At 48.1% G+C, this 17358-nt stretch overlaps 1 protein-coding gene across 1 annotated transcript in view; it reads left to right on the top strand.

Annotated features, from left to right (window-relative positions):
* ZMIZ2 (zinc finger MIZ-type containing 2) overlaps positions 1 to 17358 on the top strand; it is a 100483-nt gene that overhangs the window by 58824 nt on the left and 24301 nt on the right. Inside the window, exons 2-6 of the mRNA XM_035140137.2 lie at positions 7466 to 7613; positions 8114 to 8228; positions 9395 to 9597; positions 12379 to 12571; positions 14169 to 14432. Coding sequence (XP_034996028.1) covers positions 7564 to 7613; positions 8114 to 8228; positions 9395 to 9597; positions 12379 to 12571; positions 14169 to 14432 — 825 coding nt within the window. The 5' untranslated portion in view covers positions 7466 to 7563. The remainder of the gene's footprint in view (positions 1 to 7465; positions 7614 to 8113; positions 8229 to 9394; positions 9598 to 12378; positions 12572 to 14168; positions 14433 to 17358) is intronic.

Here is a 17358-nt window from a genome sequence, read left to right as displayed (position 1 = left end):
AATTTCAAGTCCTGCTTTGAACCAGCTGAGACCCTTCTGGGTGCCTGGAGCCTTTATAGCTTAGATTATACCATAGGATTCAGGAATAGGCAATTTGTAACCCTGCACATGTTGTCTGACTTCAACTCACACCATCCCTGGCTGGGCTGAAGGACCTTGGGATCCCACCAACATCTGGAGAGCTTAGATTCTCTGTTCCTTGGCCTCCATATGCTTAACAAACTACAGTTCCCAAAATTCTTTGGGGAAAACCCACGACTGTTTTAAATGGTATGATACTGCTTTAAATGTATACTGTAGATCAGGGGACCCCAAACTTACCGGGCTTTGGGCCGGTGCCCGCCGCGCCAACCGCGCGGCAGGTTGGAGGGCAGGGGAGTGCGCGCGCAGCGGACCGGAGGGCGGGGGAGTGTGCGCCCGTGCGCATGCGCACACACACTTACTGGTGCACTGGCGCGCTTCCCGGTCGGAAAAAATCGCCGAAAATCGCTTGTGCGCATGCGTATGGGCCTCCCCCAACCCGGAAGTGCACCGGAAATGACCTCTTCTGGGTCAGGAGAGGCCCATACGCATGCGCACAAAGGATTTTCGGCGATTTTCTTCCGATTTGGAAGATCGCCGCCGCGCTGCGCGCCGTAAGAGTGGGCGGCGGGGGTCGTCGCGGGCCGGATTGGGAGGCCAATTCGGCCGCATCCGGCCCGGGGGCCGTAGTCTGGGGACCCCTGCTATAGATGGAACCCTTCAATTTTGTCTTTTTTTGCACTCCATATCCCTGTCCTGTTCAGCACACACTCTCTGCTTCGTCTGTATTGCTAGGTTGTTCATCCTCTGAATATGCACTTTAATTGCAATCCTCCAGATACATAGAGCTGACATCCCGTAATTTACTGCAAAAACAAGAGGAAAGGAAGTCTAGATGTACAAATCCTGATTTTATTAGGCTCGGCGCATTTCAGTTAGAATCTACGCCAGGGGCATTGTACATTTATAAGAGATGCCTAGCTGTTGAAATAGATCGTTGATAAAGTGTGCCGAAAGAGGCAAAAGAGTCTCGCGAACAATAATAGTACAAACTATGGAAAGGGGTAGCAGTCGTATGAAACATGCCAGAATTAAAGCTTGATTCTGTCACTCAAAACAAACACCGCCAACATTGCCAGAAAAATCTCCTCTCCCCTTTCCCTAAAACAAACAACCAATTCAGCTGAACTGACCCTGCAAAACAAAAACATTCTGCTCTCCAAATGTTCCGTTGAAAAGTAATTCCTGAAACTAAGCCCAGAGTAGTCTTTTTATTGCTTGGTCCCCTTTATGAATGTAAGATTTAGAACTGTGTCTGAATTAGGCCATCTTAGCTGCCCCCCCCCCTTTGTAGCATTTTCCTCTTCAAAGCCACTTTTCCAAGTTTCTTTGAAATCATAGGCTTATGAGAGTTTTTTGGTGCATTTTATCAATAGGGATAATTCTCATGTTGCAACAACACATTCCCTAATACAAGCACATATGGGAGGTTTTTTATTTTTTGTTTTTTTTAAAAAAAACTAATTAAAGGGTTAACTTCTTCCCTGTCTGTCTAGTTGTGTGTTTGAGGCTTGTAACCCTGTTATGAGAACACCTGTATTTCTCAATTCAGTGGCACAGTTTTGGGAGTCAAAGTTTACTTGCAACAAAACATTTGGAAAACACAACACTGTGAGCCCATCAATGGCTTACCATGAACACATAGCTTGCTCCTCTATGTTCCACATCCAAACCAGGGTTAGTGTTGTTGTTTTGCTCCAAACCAGGGTTTTATAAAAGCCAAGGTTCGTTCTTCGCTTCCCAGTCATAGTTTGTTTGAGAGGAACAAATCACGATTCTCCCGTTTTGATATTAACGCCAAACCAGGGGAAGGGAAGCAGGTGTGATTTGTGAGTTCATGGGAAACCATCAGCTGGGGCTTGCCACGATGGGCAGGGCACAGTTCCCTTGAATTGCATGGGATTTCTTCTTCAGGCGAAAGGCACCCTATCATAATGTATGGAGTGCGGGCAACCGTTTTGAGATAAGGCACACGTGTGTGTGTGTGTGTGTGTGTGTGTGTGTGTGTTGGGTAATGAGAATGCAGTTTTAATTCCGGTATGATTTTTATATTTTAGCTGCCCCTTTCCATTGTTTGTATAACTGTTGTATGTCTCATGTTTTACCTCTTTTTTCAAAGAACTTCAGTGGATATATACAGTGGTACCTCGCTAGATGAATGCCCTGCTAGACGAATTTTTCGCTAGACGAATAGTTTTTGCGATCAGAGGTTGCCTCGCAAGACGAATTCGTTTTGTGAAAAATTCGTCTAGCGAATCACAGTTTCCCATAGGAATGCATTGAAATTCAATTAATGTGTTCCTATGGGCAAAAAATAATTAAAAAAAATTCAATGCATTCCTATGGGATTCGCAAGACGAATTTTTCGCAAAACAGATTGACTCACAGAACGAATTAAATTCGTCTTGCGAGGCACCACTGTACAGTGTAATTTACTGTTCATAGAGAACAGTGTGTCTTTCAATGCCCTATAGGTGAAAAAGAGGACTAGGCTTTTGCACCTTTAATTGCTGTGAAGAAAATTGTGTCTGCTACATGATGATTAAAGTGGGAAGAGTACCCCTGTTCACTTTTGTATCTGGACACTATAGTGCTTCACTTTATGCACTCTTAAGTGTTTTGCTGACACAATAAATGAGAACTATCCCGCCAACAGATATCCGCTGAAGTTTACACCCCCGAAAAGCTCCAAATGCATATGGGGACCCCTGTTCGGTTTGAACACGCACACCCCACCCATCCCTACCTTTTCATACCCCTGGAAATCATTTATTTTGTTGTATGTTTTTGTTTTTTTGACCTGCCTTTTTTTAAAAAAATCACAACAGTTCACATAAAATAGCAATCAGAGCCACTTAAGGCCATTTAAAAGCATCCAATTAAAACATCAAACGAAAAACCACCAGACAACTCCCCCCCCCAGTCAGAGGGGAAAGCTTGCAGACAGCACCCGGTCTTAACAATATTAGCAATTAGCCAGCCCCCTCGAAAGCAGAAGAAATAAAAGTGTTTTTGCCCTTCTCCTAAGAGCCAGGAAAGGGGGGGGGCGGGAGAGAGGTCAGCTTGGCAGGGTTCCTGGGGCAGGCCCCCCTCGCCTCCCCTCCCTCAAATGCATGAGTAAATGAGGGGCCTGTTGTTAGGGCTGCTCCCATCCCTTTCCCCCTCCCTGGCTCTCCGATTCCACTGACTCCTCTTTCACCCAGCAGATGGTGGAATGGAATGTCCCCACTCCTCTCTTCAGCCTCTCTCCCCACTCCCTTTGCTGGTGGAAACTTCCTTCCCTGCCCCAGGAAAGGCGTATGCTCAGAAGGTCCCAGAACATCAGTGGCTGGAGCACGCCATCGGGAGCGCAGAACACTTTCCTGGTCGGTTCGCCATCTCTCTCTGGTGGAATGAATAGTGAGAAGCAACCCAACGAAAAGCTGCCTCTGCTTTTTGGTCCCCCCAAAGCAGAGGCAGCTGGGAATAGGCTCCGTAATTGTCCCTGCTCTGGGACAGGCATTGACAACCAGCCCCATAGGAGCAAAGGCGGCTTTTTTGACTTTGCCAACCCTCCTCTTCACTCCCATGACCTAGAAAATGTGGGGTGCAGACGAGAGATTCCTACTTTCCCAGCTTCTAGCCGAGGGCGCTTGGTTCACTCAGTCTCCCCCCACCCCCACCCACCTTTTCCTCCTTCAGAACAGGATCCTTAAAACCTTGCCAGAGCGGTTCTTGCCAAACACGCTTTCCTATCTCTCTCAGCAGTCAAACAGTACATTCCCATAGCCTGAAACCTACAAGCAAAAGAGGGAAAGATAAGTTGAGCTAGGCTGGGATGCTATCCAGAATTGAGTCTCCCTTTCCTTTTGACTCTCCTGTATGGCTGACCTCAAGAAAGTCACCCAGTGGGTGGGGTGCCTCCCTTTCCCATGCGCAGAGCAAAGATTTTAGCATATGGACAGGGCTGGCTCAGAACTCAGCATTGTTGGGAACCACTGAAGCCCATACCTCAGTTGGGTGGGCGCCGCTGCCAACCCCTGGAGCACCTAGGCTGACCTCCAGCTCTCTTTATCTTAACCAGGATTTCCCCAGCTGTTTTTGGACTACAACTCCCAGCATCCTTGATCACTGGTCCTGCTAGCTAGGGATGATGGGAGTTGTAGTCCAAAAACAGCTGGAGACCCAAGTTTGGGAAACGCTGCTCTAGACCTTGGGACTCTGCTCAGGCTACTCTCCTTCCCGGGTTACACTCCTCAGTGGCTGTGCTCCACTCCTGGAGTGCTTTTGCTTGGCGGGAAAGGGACCTTGAACTGTGATGATGCCTTTTAACTAGCCTGGACAGAGAGACTTGTTGTGGCGCCACACCTGCTTTTTGCTCCTGCCTGTGCCCACCACGGATGTGTGGGCCCTGGAAGTTTGCCCACGAGGGTTTGTGGGATCCTGCGAAGCAACAAAGAAAAGGGCATTTCTGAGCATACCCAGAATGAGTGGGGGAACCTGTGGCTCTCCAGAGGTTGTTGGATCCATTTCCCTTCAGCCTCAGCCAGCTTATACAGTGGTGCCTCGCTTAACGAATGCCCTGCTTAACGAAAGGATTTTTCGAGCGGCGGTTGCCTCGCTAGACGAATTCGTTTTATGAAAAATTCGTCTAGCAAATCGCGTTTTCCCATAGGAATGCATTGAAATTCAATTAATGCGTTCCTATGGGCAAAACAAATATTCAATGCATTCCTATGGGATTCGCTAGACGAATTTTTCGTTATAAGAAAAGACCCGTGGAACGAATTAAATTCGTCTAGCGAGGCACTACTGTACTGTTAGCCTCTGCATCCTAGTATTGTCTATTCTGTGTGCTTCCAGACAGGGGCTGTTTTCAGTTGGGATTCAGCCATACGACGGTAAAGTGACAAAGGACCCGCACTGGGAAGTTTAGGGGGAACGATTGCATTGTTGGCAACCGTACCTTGCAAATTCAGAAGGAATGCTCACCAAAAGCCAAAGTCTCCTGATCTCCCTGCTCAAAAGAAACCTTTGACAAACGCTGAAAGCGCCCCAGTGGGCTGGCTGTGGTTCTTCAAGGTCTCCCAGCAGAGATCCTTTTTGGCTGCGGACGCAGGAGTTGGAACTGGGAACTCCCTGCCTCCAAAAACACGTGCTCCCTCGCTTGGTTACGGGTCCCCTTGTCCCTCTAAAAGGTAGCCACCCACTGCCCCCGCGTTCTGTAAAAGGGCAAGCTGCTTCGCAGGGTGAAACCAAGGAAATACACACGCCCGGTTCCGGTTCCCGAGCAGCAAGGGTCGTGATGGGCCTGGCTGTCCTCACAGGACAGAGGCAACGTGTGGCTGGCCGGCGTGCTGCCTTGGCCGGCTCAGAGTTGCATCTGCCTGGATGCTGTGCGGGCAGCAGAGAGTTAATCTGGCGTAACTAGGACAGCCCTCCAGTCTGCGCCTGCCAGGACCTTGTTTTGCCATATCTGGGCAGTACGCCAAGTTCCTTCTGGCCGCTGTATAAAGTTGACGTAGTCAGAGCGAAAAGCCTCTGCTGAACAAATGCGACCACTTCCCCTCCGGAAAACTGGGAGCAAGCTTGGGCAGGGGGAGAGAGAATGTCATTAGGGAGGGGGCAGAACTCCCATTGGCTGGCTGGCTGGCTGGCGGTTTACCTGTCCAGCACAGAAATCAAGTGACCTTCTATCTGAGGTGGGGGAGACTTCTCCTGATCTGGAACGAAAAGGCTAAGAGGCATCTGCAGAGAGAGGGCACCAGGTTTTGCCACCCACTCGTGGCCTTGGCTGGCGCTGCCTGAGGATAAGAGTGCACTTAAGGACACAAGGCATCTCTGGGCTGTATCATAGAGGGAGCGCTTGTCTGTACCTTATTTCCAGAGAAGCAGCCATATTAGTCTCTTGCAGTCTCGTGGCACCTCAAGGACTTGGGCCCCATCTGCACTATACATTTAAAGCGGTATCCTATGGCACGGCAATATTTCATTTTGTTTTTAATTTATTTGTTGGATTTACATGCCACTCTTCTTCAAAAAGATCTCAGGGCGGTTCATAAGATAGAAACATGAGATAAGAGCACAACAAACACGAATAAATATATTGGGGGGCCCAGGTAAGCCACACCCTGCATAATCGATCACATGATGCAGTGCGCACACGCGCCATTTGAATGGCAATGCTCATCCACTTTAGAAGGTCCTGGAACCCTCAAATATTGTATTGGGGGCGAAGACCCCTCGGCCCCTAGGAGTTGGCTCCTGTGAGCACAATAAGGGGGCCAAAGATAAACCAGAACGTATGGGAAATTATGGGATTTCAGCATTGACGAAGCAGTGTGGCTGCCCCCCAAACTTCGGCAGACACAAACAGCCTTCAACGTGGGATCACGTGTCACAACAGTGATAGTTTCATGAGCGCAACTCATCATCATGAACGCGCAATAAAAATTATGTCCAGAGAAGTTCTGTATGCACACAAGCCACAGAGCTACAATTGCAGAGTTGGTTTAACAATCAGTCCCTCTTTGCAGGGAGCTGTAGCGATAAAGAGGAGCCTCCTAACAATTCTCAGCACTCTTTGGGGAAAGTCATGACTGTTTAAAGTAATACCATAGTACTTTCAATATATGGTGTGGATGTAGCCTCGGACTAAGGCAGTGTTTCTCAAACTTGGGTCCCCAGCTGTTGTTGGACAACAACTCCCATCATCCCTGACCTCTGGTTCTGCTAGCTAGGGCTGTTGTTGGGATCCAAGCTTGAGACACACTGGTCATTCAGCATGTTTCCTAGGTCATTCAGCATGTAAACTGGGCTCGCATCCCCAGTCAGCCATGAAACATGCTGAATGACCTAGGAACAGCCTCTCTCTTTCCCTCTCTGCTGGGCAGAGCTATAGGACATCCTGGTGGGTTACTTTCAGAAGCAGCTGGTGGTGCCTTGTGTATATGTCACTGTGTGAAGGGCAGATCATCTGCCTTGTGAAGAGAAGGTCCCAGGTTCAATCCCTAGGATCTCCAGGAAACGCTGGGAGAGACTCCTGCCTGGTCAGTGTAGATAATTCTAAACTAGATGGACCAATGTTCTGACTCAGCATGAGGCTGCTTCCTCTGTCCCTATGTGTGTTTTGCTTCTTGAAAGACCAAGGGCAGAGACTTAAAGTGGATTTCATGTGGAACATCAACCTGATCTAAGTCTCTGTGCTAGGCTTTCCTCACTAGTTCTTCAGGCCAGACGAGCTCAATTCAACACCCATGCCTTGAGGAACACCTTTAGATTTATTACTGTGGGTCAGCTTGCCCCGACCTGAGAGTGTTCCAGCCACCAAGCTTAGCCCGATTCCTGTTGCATGCTTTCTGGGAGAACATGATTTTAACCTCTCTCTTTCTCTGTTTCTCTATAGCCCATAATAGAGCCGTAACACTGAAGAGGCTACTTGCTCCTCGCATTGGTGTTGCCTTGGAAGGTCCTGCTCCCAACCCCGTCACCTTTCTGTAGCCAATGAATTCAATGAACCCAATGAAACCATCGCTCCCACCCACCCCACATGGGTAAGTATGGCCAAGCTTGCCCCAGACATATCTGTATTCCTTCACGCACCCCTCTCTCTCTGTCTTACCTTTGGGAATAAACTGAGCCGGGTGTATTCTGCACAACCAAGAGGCATCAGAAATGGATAGGTGATTGAGAAAGTCTCGTGATTTCAACCCTTGATATCTGGAAGTGAAAACAATAGCCCTTCCCTGCCGTTTGCCCTCTGCCAATCAGAATTTTGAAGATACGCTGCCCCTGAACATGGAGGTTCACTTTACGTAACGTAATGCACACCCATTGATGTTGCAGCCGCTGAGCGATCAACATGCGCGCGTGCATTCACTCTTGTATTCCCCCTCCTGCATAAGCATCAGTCCTGCATTTTCTTGCTCTGCTTTGGGCTGCTTCCTGTGGTCCAGCAACACCCCCCCCCCCGGCCGCCTCCTGCCAGGCTTTTCTGCCACTTCCCCAAAGGCTCCTAATTAAAACGTTGTGCGTTGTTTGTTGCTTTTCCTAGTGATGGTTCATATGCCTACGAGTCAGTTCCTTGGCAACAGAATACCAATCAGCCTGCAGGATCTCTCTCAGTGGTAACCACGGTGTGGGGAGTCAGCAACACATCCCAGAGTCAGGTACCTTTCGCAGTCTTCCAAAATGATGGGGTGGGGCAGGGAAGTGGGGTGTCCGGGCTGCGTGTTTTCAGCCATCTTGGTAATCAGTCCCTAAAATGGGCGAGGAACCTTTTTTTTAACCCCACTCCAAGGACTGCATTCCCTTCTGGGAAAACTTCTTGGGGGGCCACATGGGAGGGCAGAAACTGAAGTGGGCAGAGCAATGAATGCAGATTTCACCTTTCAGACAAGCGAGTGTCCTTATCAGAGTTGAAGGGTGCATTCCATCCAGGCAAAAGGTGTGGCCTGAGGAGAGGGGGTGTGGCCTGGGGTGAGTCTCAAGGGCCAGACAGAGGGGCCCGGAGGGCCAGAGGTTCCCCAGCCCTGCCCTACAAGACCACACTGCCATCAAAACTGCCTAGTTAACCTATTATTATTACTACTACTGTATTATTTATTTATTTATTTATTTATTAATAATAAATATACCTCCTTATACCCAGAAGTCTCAGGGCAGTTCACAGAACAAAATCAAAATATAAAACCATAAAAGTCTTATTTCTCCCCAGTGTGCGTGCTGTTACTGTTTTTAATTACCATTTTAAACTTCCGACTTTCCCCACCAAAGAAACTTAGCGGCTGCATCCGGACCTCGCACCAAGCCAAATTGTGGCTTTGCGAGGAAGTGATCACTCCTGAGATGCAGTTCTTAGCCATTTTACTTCTGCCCATCCTTTTTAGGTCGGCACAGCAGCTAAGGCAAAGTTTGGCTTGGCATGTTATCTGAACCCTGGGGTTATGGTTAAGGTATTTGTTCCTTTACCACCCCATCTGTAGGCTACGAAACCTTAACCAGGGGTTCACTGAACCAAACCATGGCTTAGCCAATTCCCACACTGATCTAGAAAGCTCTTTCTCTGAAGCCAACCCATTCATGCTGTCATGATAAGTCAGGCTCTGGCTTATAAGTCACACTCTGCTTTATTTGTCTCCCACCGCTCCTACGCTTGCGGATAAGCCATGGCTCAGTGGTAGAGCATCTGCTTTGCAATACAGAATGTCCCAAGTTGAGTCCCCGGCATCTCCAGGTAGACATCATTGACCTAGATGGGCCAATGGCCTGACTCCATAGAAAGCAGCTTCCTGTGCTTTCTTGTTTCCTCACTTGGGCTCTTCAACCTCTGCAGGTTTTCGGAAACCCCATGGGCCCTGGGGGGAACACCTCTGGCAACCCCATGATGCCCAGCGTGGCCAGCAGCGGTTCTGGAATGAACTCACCTCAGTTCATGGGACAGCAGCCTTTCCCAGAGGGATCTACCAACAAGGGCTACGTGCAGCAAGGGATGTATAGTCGCAACACTTACCCTGGTGGTCCAGGCTTCACCACAAGGTAGGTTCTGGACTAGCAGATCAACCTTGGTTCATTGCGTACTGCCTGCCTCCCTGCCTGCCTGCCTGGGTCGCAGCAGGCATCAGCTTAGGTCAGAGGAACGAAACCACTTCTGCACGCAGCACGTTGTTAAACTGTGGAACTCCCACAAGATGTGTTGCTGGCCGCGAACTTGGATGGCTTAGAGGATTAGAGAGATCCATCAAAGATAAAACTATTGTGGCTTACAGCATGCCTCTGAATATCAGTTGAAGAGCATTGAAGAGCGTTCAGTTGCATTCAGGTCCTGCTTGTGGGGTTCCCAAAGGCACTTGTGGGGTTTCAAAGGTGTGCCTTTGGCCCGATGCAGAGGTTCTTTGTACATAGAAGGAGTCATTCTCCTCTGTGTGAGAAGGAAGAAGGGGTGCCTCTTTAAAGACAGGGCTTGCCATCTGGAATTTTCAAAGTGCTTTTTATTGAAATTAGTAGTCTTATTTAATTGGGGGCACCATTTTAGCAAATTATGGGCGCAGCCCTATACTTGCTTTCCTGGTTGTAAGCCTCATTGCACTCCAGGGAACTTGATCTTTTGCCAACGCCTGTAAGATGGTGCTGCAAAAGTCTTTCTACGCGTAGTCCTGTACACAAAATTGCTTGGGAGCAGCGAGTCCTGTTGGACACAGTGGGACTTAACTTCTGAATAAACACGCACAGGAATGCTCTGTTAATCGGTTATTATTATTGGTATGCGTGGGGCCAAGAAGGACTTCACTCAACCTTCCCACCCCCAAAAGCATTTGTCAGAAGGGTGGCTTGCTTGAGATTTGTGTATTTTGAATTTCTAACCTACCTATTCCACAATAAATCCGATGAATAAAATGTTCACCCAGAATATTACATATTACATTGAATATAACAGCTCCCAGGCCTGCTTAACCCCAGCTGTTTAATTTTTTCCCTAAACAAGGAGGTCTCACAGTGCTTCCGGAAAACTGTTTAAACCATTAGGAATTTGATGGGTCTGTTCCAGGTAGTTTCACAACCGTGGTTCACCCACCAAGAATGCATCTCAATATACAATCTTGCAGTACAAATCTGTTGTATTGTGTATGCTCTGAAGTGGGTTTTTTGTTGTTGTTGTTGTTTTCTATAGAGTTCATGAAATGAATAAATACATAGTCAGATATGAGGCTGTTCTGGATGCATTTGAAGATCTGATTTTTGCGGATGTTTTCAGGCATCACTTGACCCAGCAAGTTCCGGATGAGACATTTTTTTAAAAGCCTGCTTTTCTCCAGTCTACGTTTATATAGCAAATTCACAATAGAAAGGGGAGAGCAATGGCTGCTGATAGGAAGACGATGCTCCTGTTTTGAAACATCTGGGCTGGTGTGTGGCTCCTTCACCCCCATCTGCCAAGAACACACTGATACCTCCGCTCTCCCTTTTCTGTTCTTCCTTGGGGTAGAAAGGAGTTTGCTTGCTTCTTTGGAATCCTAAAACAGAAGGGTTTTTTTTTAAAAAGGGGGACGGGAATCCTTCTTTAAGGACACAGGGAAGCTGCCCTATGTTGAGTCAGAAGAAGCGGACTCTGCTGTTCCAGAGAAGCGGACAGGGAGCAATGGATTCAAACTACAAGAAAGAAGATTCCACCTAAACATTAGGAAGAACTTCCTGACAGTAAGAGCTGTTCGACAGTGGAATTTGCTGCCAAGAAGTGTGGTGGAGTCTCCTTCTTTGGAGGTCTTTAAGCAGAGGCTTGACAGCCATATGTCAAGAATGCTTTGGTGGTGTTTCCTGCTTGGCAGGGGGTTGGGCTGGATGGCCCTTGTGGTCTCTTCCAACTCTATGATTCTAACATTAATCCATCCAGTTCAGTATTGGCTGCGCTGACTGGCAGCAGTGTCTCCCAGCACTAATGGAAGAGTACCAGGGATTGGACTTGGGAGCTTCGGCTTGCAAAGCAGTTGGTCTGCCTCCGTGGCTCTTCCTCTTGCAGCATTCTCTTAACATGTGAATCAACGCTCTGCATGGTGGGAGAACAAGACGCTTAGTGGGTGCGTGGGGAGTTGAGCTGTCAGACGCCTGTCACTTGCTGCGTAGTCATCCCATTCCCTCTGTCACCGCCACCGAGTGTGTGGGGGAAAGGGCATGAGCATGTGACTAAGCATGATTTGCCAGCTCATGGTCACCAGGCCTGGTTTCCCAATCACCAGGACACCTCGCTCTTCTAGCATCATCCGACTCCAGCCGGGCTTCCCTGTGCTTTGCAGAAGGACTGTGGTGCTACTGCTTTCCCTGATGTCAGAGGCCAAGTGGAACTCATATTCATCAGAGATCCATCGGTTGGCAGGGCAGCCTCCTTAAGGAAAGACGGGCAGTGGTAGCTGGTGCCCATTGGGGCAGAAAGTGGGAAGCCAGAGCAAATGGCTGTCAGAACCAACTCATTCTAGTTTTGTCCCCATCCACCTCCCTTCTGAGTTCTCCAAGAGGTCATGGAGACAAAGCTGACAAGTTGTGGACTGGTTGTAAGTAGGAGGGTGGGCTGGGTAAGAGCAGGCCGAACTCGGTGGGGCAGCACGCCCGTTTCCCCCAATGAACCAGCCTCCACTGGAGAAGGAAGTAGGAGAGTCGCCTTCTGCCCACCCTGTTCCACAAGATGCCCTCTGGATCTAACCTTTTGCTTTCCTAAAAAAAGATTCTGAGGACACCCTTCTTTTCCCACTTCAAATACCAGGTTCTTCTGCCTATTGCGTAGATGTGCATTGCCTGGCCTGTAAGACGCCTCTTTTTCTCTTCTAGTTATGCAGGCAGCCCAAACGGCCCCGGGGGAATGGGCATTCCTTCACATACTGGGCGACCCCCTGCAGACTTCACCCAAGCAGCTGCCGCTGCCGCTGTTGCAGCCGCCGCCGCCACGGCCACAGCCACGGCCACAGCCACCGTGGCCGCCCTGCAAGAGAAGCAAAGCCAGGAACTCAGCCAATACGGAGCGGTAAGATGCAGGCGGCGCGATTTCAGCGATTGATCATTCCCGGGGGTTTTCGAGGGTGAAGAGCGGAGCTCACAGGATGTAACTTGCAGCCGGGGAAATAGCATGAAGCCAAAGGAGCACCATCTGTTGCAATGCTATAATGAAAGGCCAAGGGCCTTGAATTTGCTCAGAGTGAAGTGGCACCTTCCCAGAAGGTGCGGGTGGTCTTTTTCTTTTGGAAATAATTCTTATTTGATTTTATAGATATAGAATTATAACAATACAAAATACATATCCATATTTAGAGATTTCTCTGAATTTCTAGACTTCCCACTTTTGCCTCCATGGGTCCAATTGCCAACCTTTTCGACTGCATATTGTTCTATAATCCATATTGTATATCACTCCATTTTGTCCATAGTATCTGCAGCATTACAAGTGTTACTGCAATCCTGCTAATGTTTTCATCTGCTTACAGTAGCCTCCCAGACAAATTATGAATTTCCCCCATTCTTTATTAAAGTTTTTGGTCTTCTTGGTTTTTCCCCACCTGTGTGAGTCAGTTGCAGCTGTAGCAGGAAATGGTGAGGTGGGCCCTGCTTTGGGTGGCAGATCAGGATTGCACCTTAATGGGTGATCAAAGAGATTGCATCCCCTATGAGCTTCAGATGACTATACAGAGCGGCCTAATGCTGACCTGGTTCACAGGATCTGATCATGGTTTAATAAGCCACGATATGCACAAGCTCAGTGTCTTTGACTGCAGCCCCTTCACTTTTCCCCTTTTTGCGAACGGGAACAAGCCAGGAAGGCGCACTTAACCATAGCTTCCTGTTCTGTGCAAACCAGGAAACTATGGTTAATGGCTTCCAAGCAAGCCAGGATTCATCAACCAGCTTTTAAAATTATAGATTTTCCTGCTTTGTTGTTTGCCACCCTGGGCTCCTTTGGGAGGAAGAGCAGAATAGAAATAATAATTTGATTATAATAAAAATTTTAAACCTTAACCATTGTTTCCCGGTTTGTGGAGAGAAAGAAACTATGGTTAGCTGTGTCTTCCTAGCTTGTTTCTCTGCTCGCTGAAAGGGAAGAGCAAAGTGGGAGAAGGGGGGGGGGTTGCACACAGCTTGTGCCATGATTTGATTGTGTGAAAACAGCCATTGAGTCAAGACAGTTGCTCCCTCCAGCCCAGTATCTATGCTGACTGCCAGGATCTCAGGTGAAGAAAGATTTCCCATCACCTGTCCCCTACTTTTTTATTTAAAAAAGATGCCAGGGTGGAGAGGAGCTGGCTTGGCTGCGGCAGATGTGCTGGAACAGTGATGTGATGTAGTCATTAGTGTTAGACTCAGACACGGGAGACCAAATGAAGCTCACAGGGTGGCCTTGGGCGATAGGGTTGTTGTGAAGATCATCTTGGGCAAGGGAGCATGTATACCATATTTGAGCTCTTTAGACAGGATGTAAATAAAATAATAAAGAAGAACAAATATTGCTAGGGACCAGCCCTGGGCATCTGTTGAGGTGTGCTGTATTCTCACAACCCTTTATTCCACACAGGGCTTAGTTTCATATCATATTGTAGTAACCTTTCTTTCTTATTTTTTCCCCCTTGAAGATGGGAGCTGGGCAGCCCTTCAACAACCAGTTTCTTCCTCACTCGGGGCCGCGAGGGCCATCCGTGCCCCCTGGGATGAATCCTGCCAACATGGGCGGCGTGATGGGTGCTTCTGGGATGTCTCCCATGAGCATGAACGCAGCGAGGGCGCCTGGCATGAGCGCCCTGTACGGTGGCCAGCGGATGCCCCAGCATGGCTACCCTGGTCCCCCGCAAGGCCAACCGATCCCCAGGCAAAGCGTCAAGAGGACGTATTCCAATGAGGTGAGGTCAGGGTGGGTGGGGGGGTAGATAAATAGGTACTGCTGTGGTGGGAAGGTAAACGGTGTTTCCATGCGCTCTGGTTTCCGTCTCAGTGTCCCATTACGCCAGAAGCAGTTTAGTCCTGCTGGCCACGTGACCTGGAAAGCTGTCTGTGGACAAATGCAGGCTCCCTCCGCCTAGAAGCGAGATGAGCGCTGCAACCCCACAGTCGCCTTTGACTGGACTTAACCGTCCAGGGGTCCTTTAGCTTTAGCTTTACCTTTAGGTGGTCTGACTCGGTATGATGAAGCTTCCTATCTTCCTAACTAACTTATTGGTGGAAATTGTAAGGAAGCCAGTTTGGGCTAACTATTAGGAGGCACTGCATACTAGGCCGCCGCCCATGCTTGCTGTGTCCCATCAAATCTATTAATGCGTGCTCATGTTAAAAACAAGGCAGTAAGCAGCAATACCACCCACCAGCAGTGTTGGTAGCACTTTCAGCCACTGCTGCCACGACCACCTGGCTGTTTTCTGCTATAAGGTACTTTCTCATATGCCTACCTAAGGCCATATCTGCACCAGCTCATTAGCCGATAATGGCCCAGGTAGCATCCTTTTTTTAATGCAAGTTACAACCTCATCCAAAAAAAGAGCCTCCGTTGTTCCCAGGATGCTTTGGGTTAAATGCCTGCGTTCCTTTTCCTCCTGTGTGTAGCTCCCTCCTCTCCTGTTTTATTAGCAGAGTCTTTGTCCTTAAAAAAAAGGAAACGAATAGAAAGAAATTAGGTTGATTTGTAGATGTCTACCCATTCACCACAACTCATTCTGCTCAATTGGTTTTTAGGTGGGAGGGGAAACGTCTGTAACATTTATGGCTTTGCCTTTCTATTTCACAACTCCATGGAGACATCGTAGGGCTGCTTCCATTCCTCCTTGTTTCATTTTTGCACCGTGCATCAAGGTTTCTGGCGTGGGTGTAATTGAACATATCCTATGCTATTTTAGCTATTGCTTTTTTTAACAAATATAATAATAAGCAGAACATTGAAGCCCGGAGTTCTTACGAGGGAAACGTATGTACGTAAGAGAAATGTGCAGGCCTGTGGCCCTCCTGAGGTTGCTGGAATCCCAACTCCCGTCAGCCTCAGCCAAGCATGGCCAGTGATGAAGGGTGATGGGAGATGACAGTCCCAACAACATCTGAGAGGCTACAGGTTCCCCACTCCTGCTCTCTTAAGGCTGTTTCCCGTGTTCCACAGTGCAGACACCCCATAATCCTGAAGTCCTTTGGTTTGGGGATGGTGTGGGACCCCATGAAAGTTATAAGCACAGAAAATTCAGCAAGGACTCAACAACAAACCATACTAAATAATAATAATAATAATAATAATAATAATAATAATAATAATATATTATTATTTATACCCCGCCCATCTGGCCGGGTTCCCTCAGCCACTCTGGGCGGCTTCCAACAAAACATTAAAATACAGAAATCCATCAAACATTAAGGGCTGCCTTAAGATGCCTTCTAAAGGTCTGGTAATTGTTGTTCTCTTTGACCTCTGGTGGGAGGGCATTCCACAGGGTGGGCGCCACTACCGAGAAGGCCCTCTGCCTGGTTCCCTGTAACTTAGTTTCTCGTAGCGAGGGAACCGCCAGAACCACTCAACCTATTTTAAGGTTGTGACGGAATGAAAGAAGGATTACACTTAGCCATAATGGAAAGGAGTGTTTTAAGAATATGGCAGGCCAATCTGAGGAGGAAACTTGTAGCTAAAGCACAATGCGCGACATCTGTTCCGACGATTCCTTACCGCAGAAATTGGCACTTGGCAGACGGAAAGTGGCAAACACATGGCGCCGGCAATGACAGCACCGACAAGATCATTCTCCTTTGATTTCCAATGAATTAGTCAGAATAAGGGCTGCAGCTCTCCTAACTTCTAGACTCGTAGGCTGTTTACAGATGTAACGCTAAGGGTTTGGTGTTAAGGACCTAAGAGTCCTGCTGGATCAGACCAAAGGCCCATCTGACCTAGTATCCTGTTCTCACAGTAGCCAACCAAATGCATGCAAGAAGCCCACAAGCAGGACTTGAGTGCAGCATCACTCTCCCCCACTTGTAATCTCTAGCAGTGCCTTTCATGGCCATTGAGACTGGCAGCTGTGAATTTATTTAATCACCTTCTAAAAGACATTCATTGTTTTTATCATATGTGGTGGACACGCGAAAAAGTAAAAAGATTTTGGGAAATGATATATAATGAACTGAAAAAGATTTTTAAATACACCTTTCCCAAAAAAAACCTGAGGCGTTCCTATTGGGACTAATAGGAGAGGAGATTGCAAAGGGAGATAAAAAATTATTCATGTATGCTACAACCGCGGCTAGGACTTTATTAGCCCAAAAATGGAAAACACAAGAGTTACCAACGATTGAGGAGTGGCAGACGAAAATGATTGACTACTATGCAGAGTTAGCAAAGTTGACCTGCGGGACCCGAAATCAGGGAGCGACAAGGTTCCAAAAGGAATGGTATAATTTGCGGACTATATGGAGAAGAACTGTAGAAGTTTGAAAACACTTGCAGGTCTGAAATAAATCCTACGAATTGACTTTAAGTAGGTGGTCAGGGACCCAGGTGGCGCTGTGGTTAAACCACTGAGCCTAGAGCTTGCTGATCAGAAGGTCGGCGGTTCGAATCCCTGTGACGGGGTGAGCTCCCGTTGCTTGGTCCCAGCTCCTGCCAACCTAGCAGTTCGAAAGCACGTCAAAATGCAAGTAGATAAATAGGAACCGCTACAGCGGGAAGGTAAACGGCGTTTCCATGTGTTGCTCTGGTTTGCCAGAAGCGGCTTTGTCATGCTGGCCACATGACCTGGAAGCTATACGCCGGCTCCCTTGGCCAATAATGTGAGATGAGCGCGCAACCCCAGAGTCGGT

The sequence above is a fragment of the Zootoca vivipara genome, chromosome 15 (assembly GCF_963506605.1).
Source record: "Zootoca vivipara chromosome 15, rZooViv1.1, whole genome shotgun sequence".
NCBI lineage: Eukaryota > Metazoa > Chordata > Lepidosauria > Squamata > Lacertidae > Zootoca > Zootoca vivipara.
Note: the sequence above shows the minus strand (reverse complement) of the source record. Positions and strands in the feature narration are given on the sequence as shown.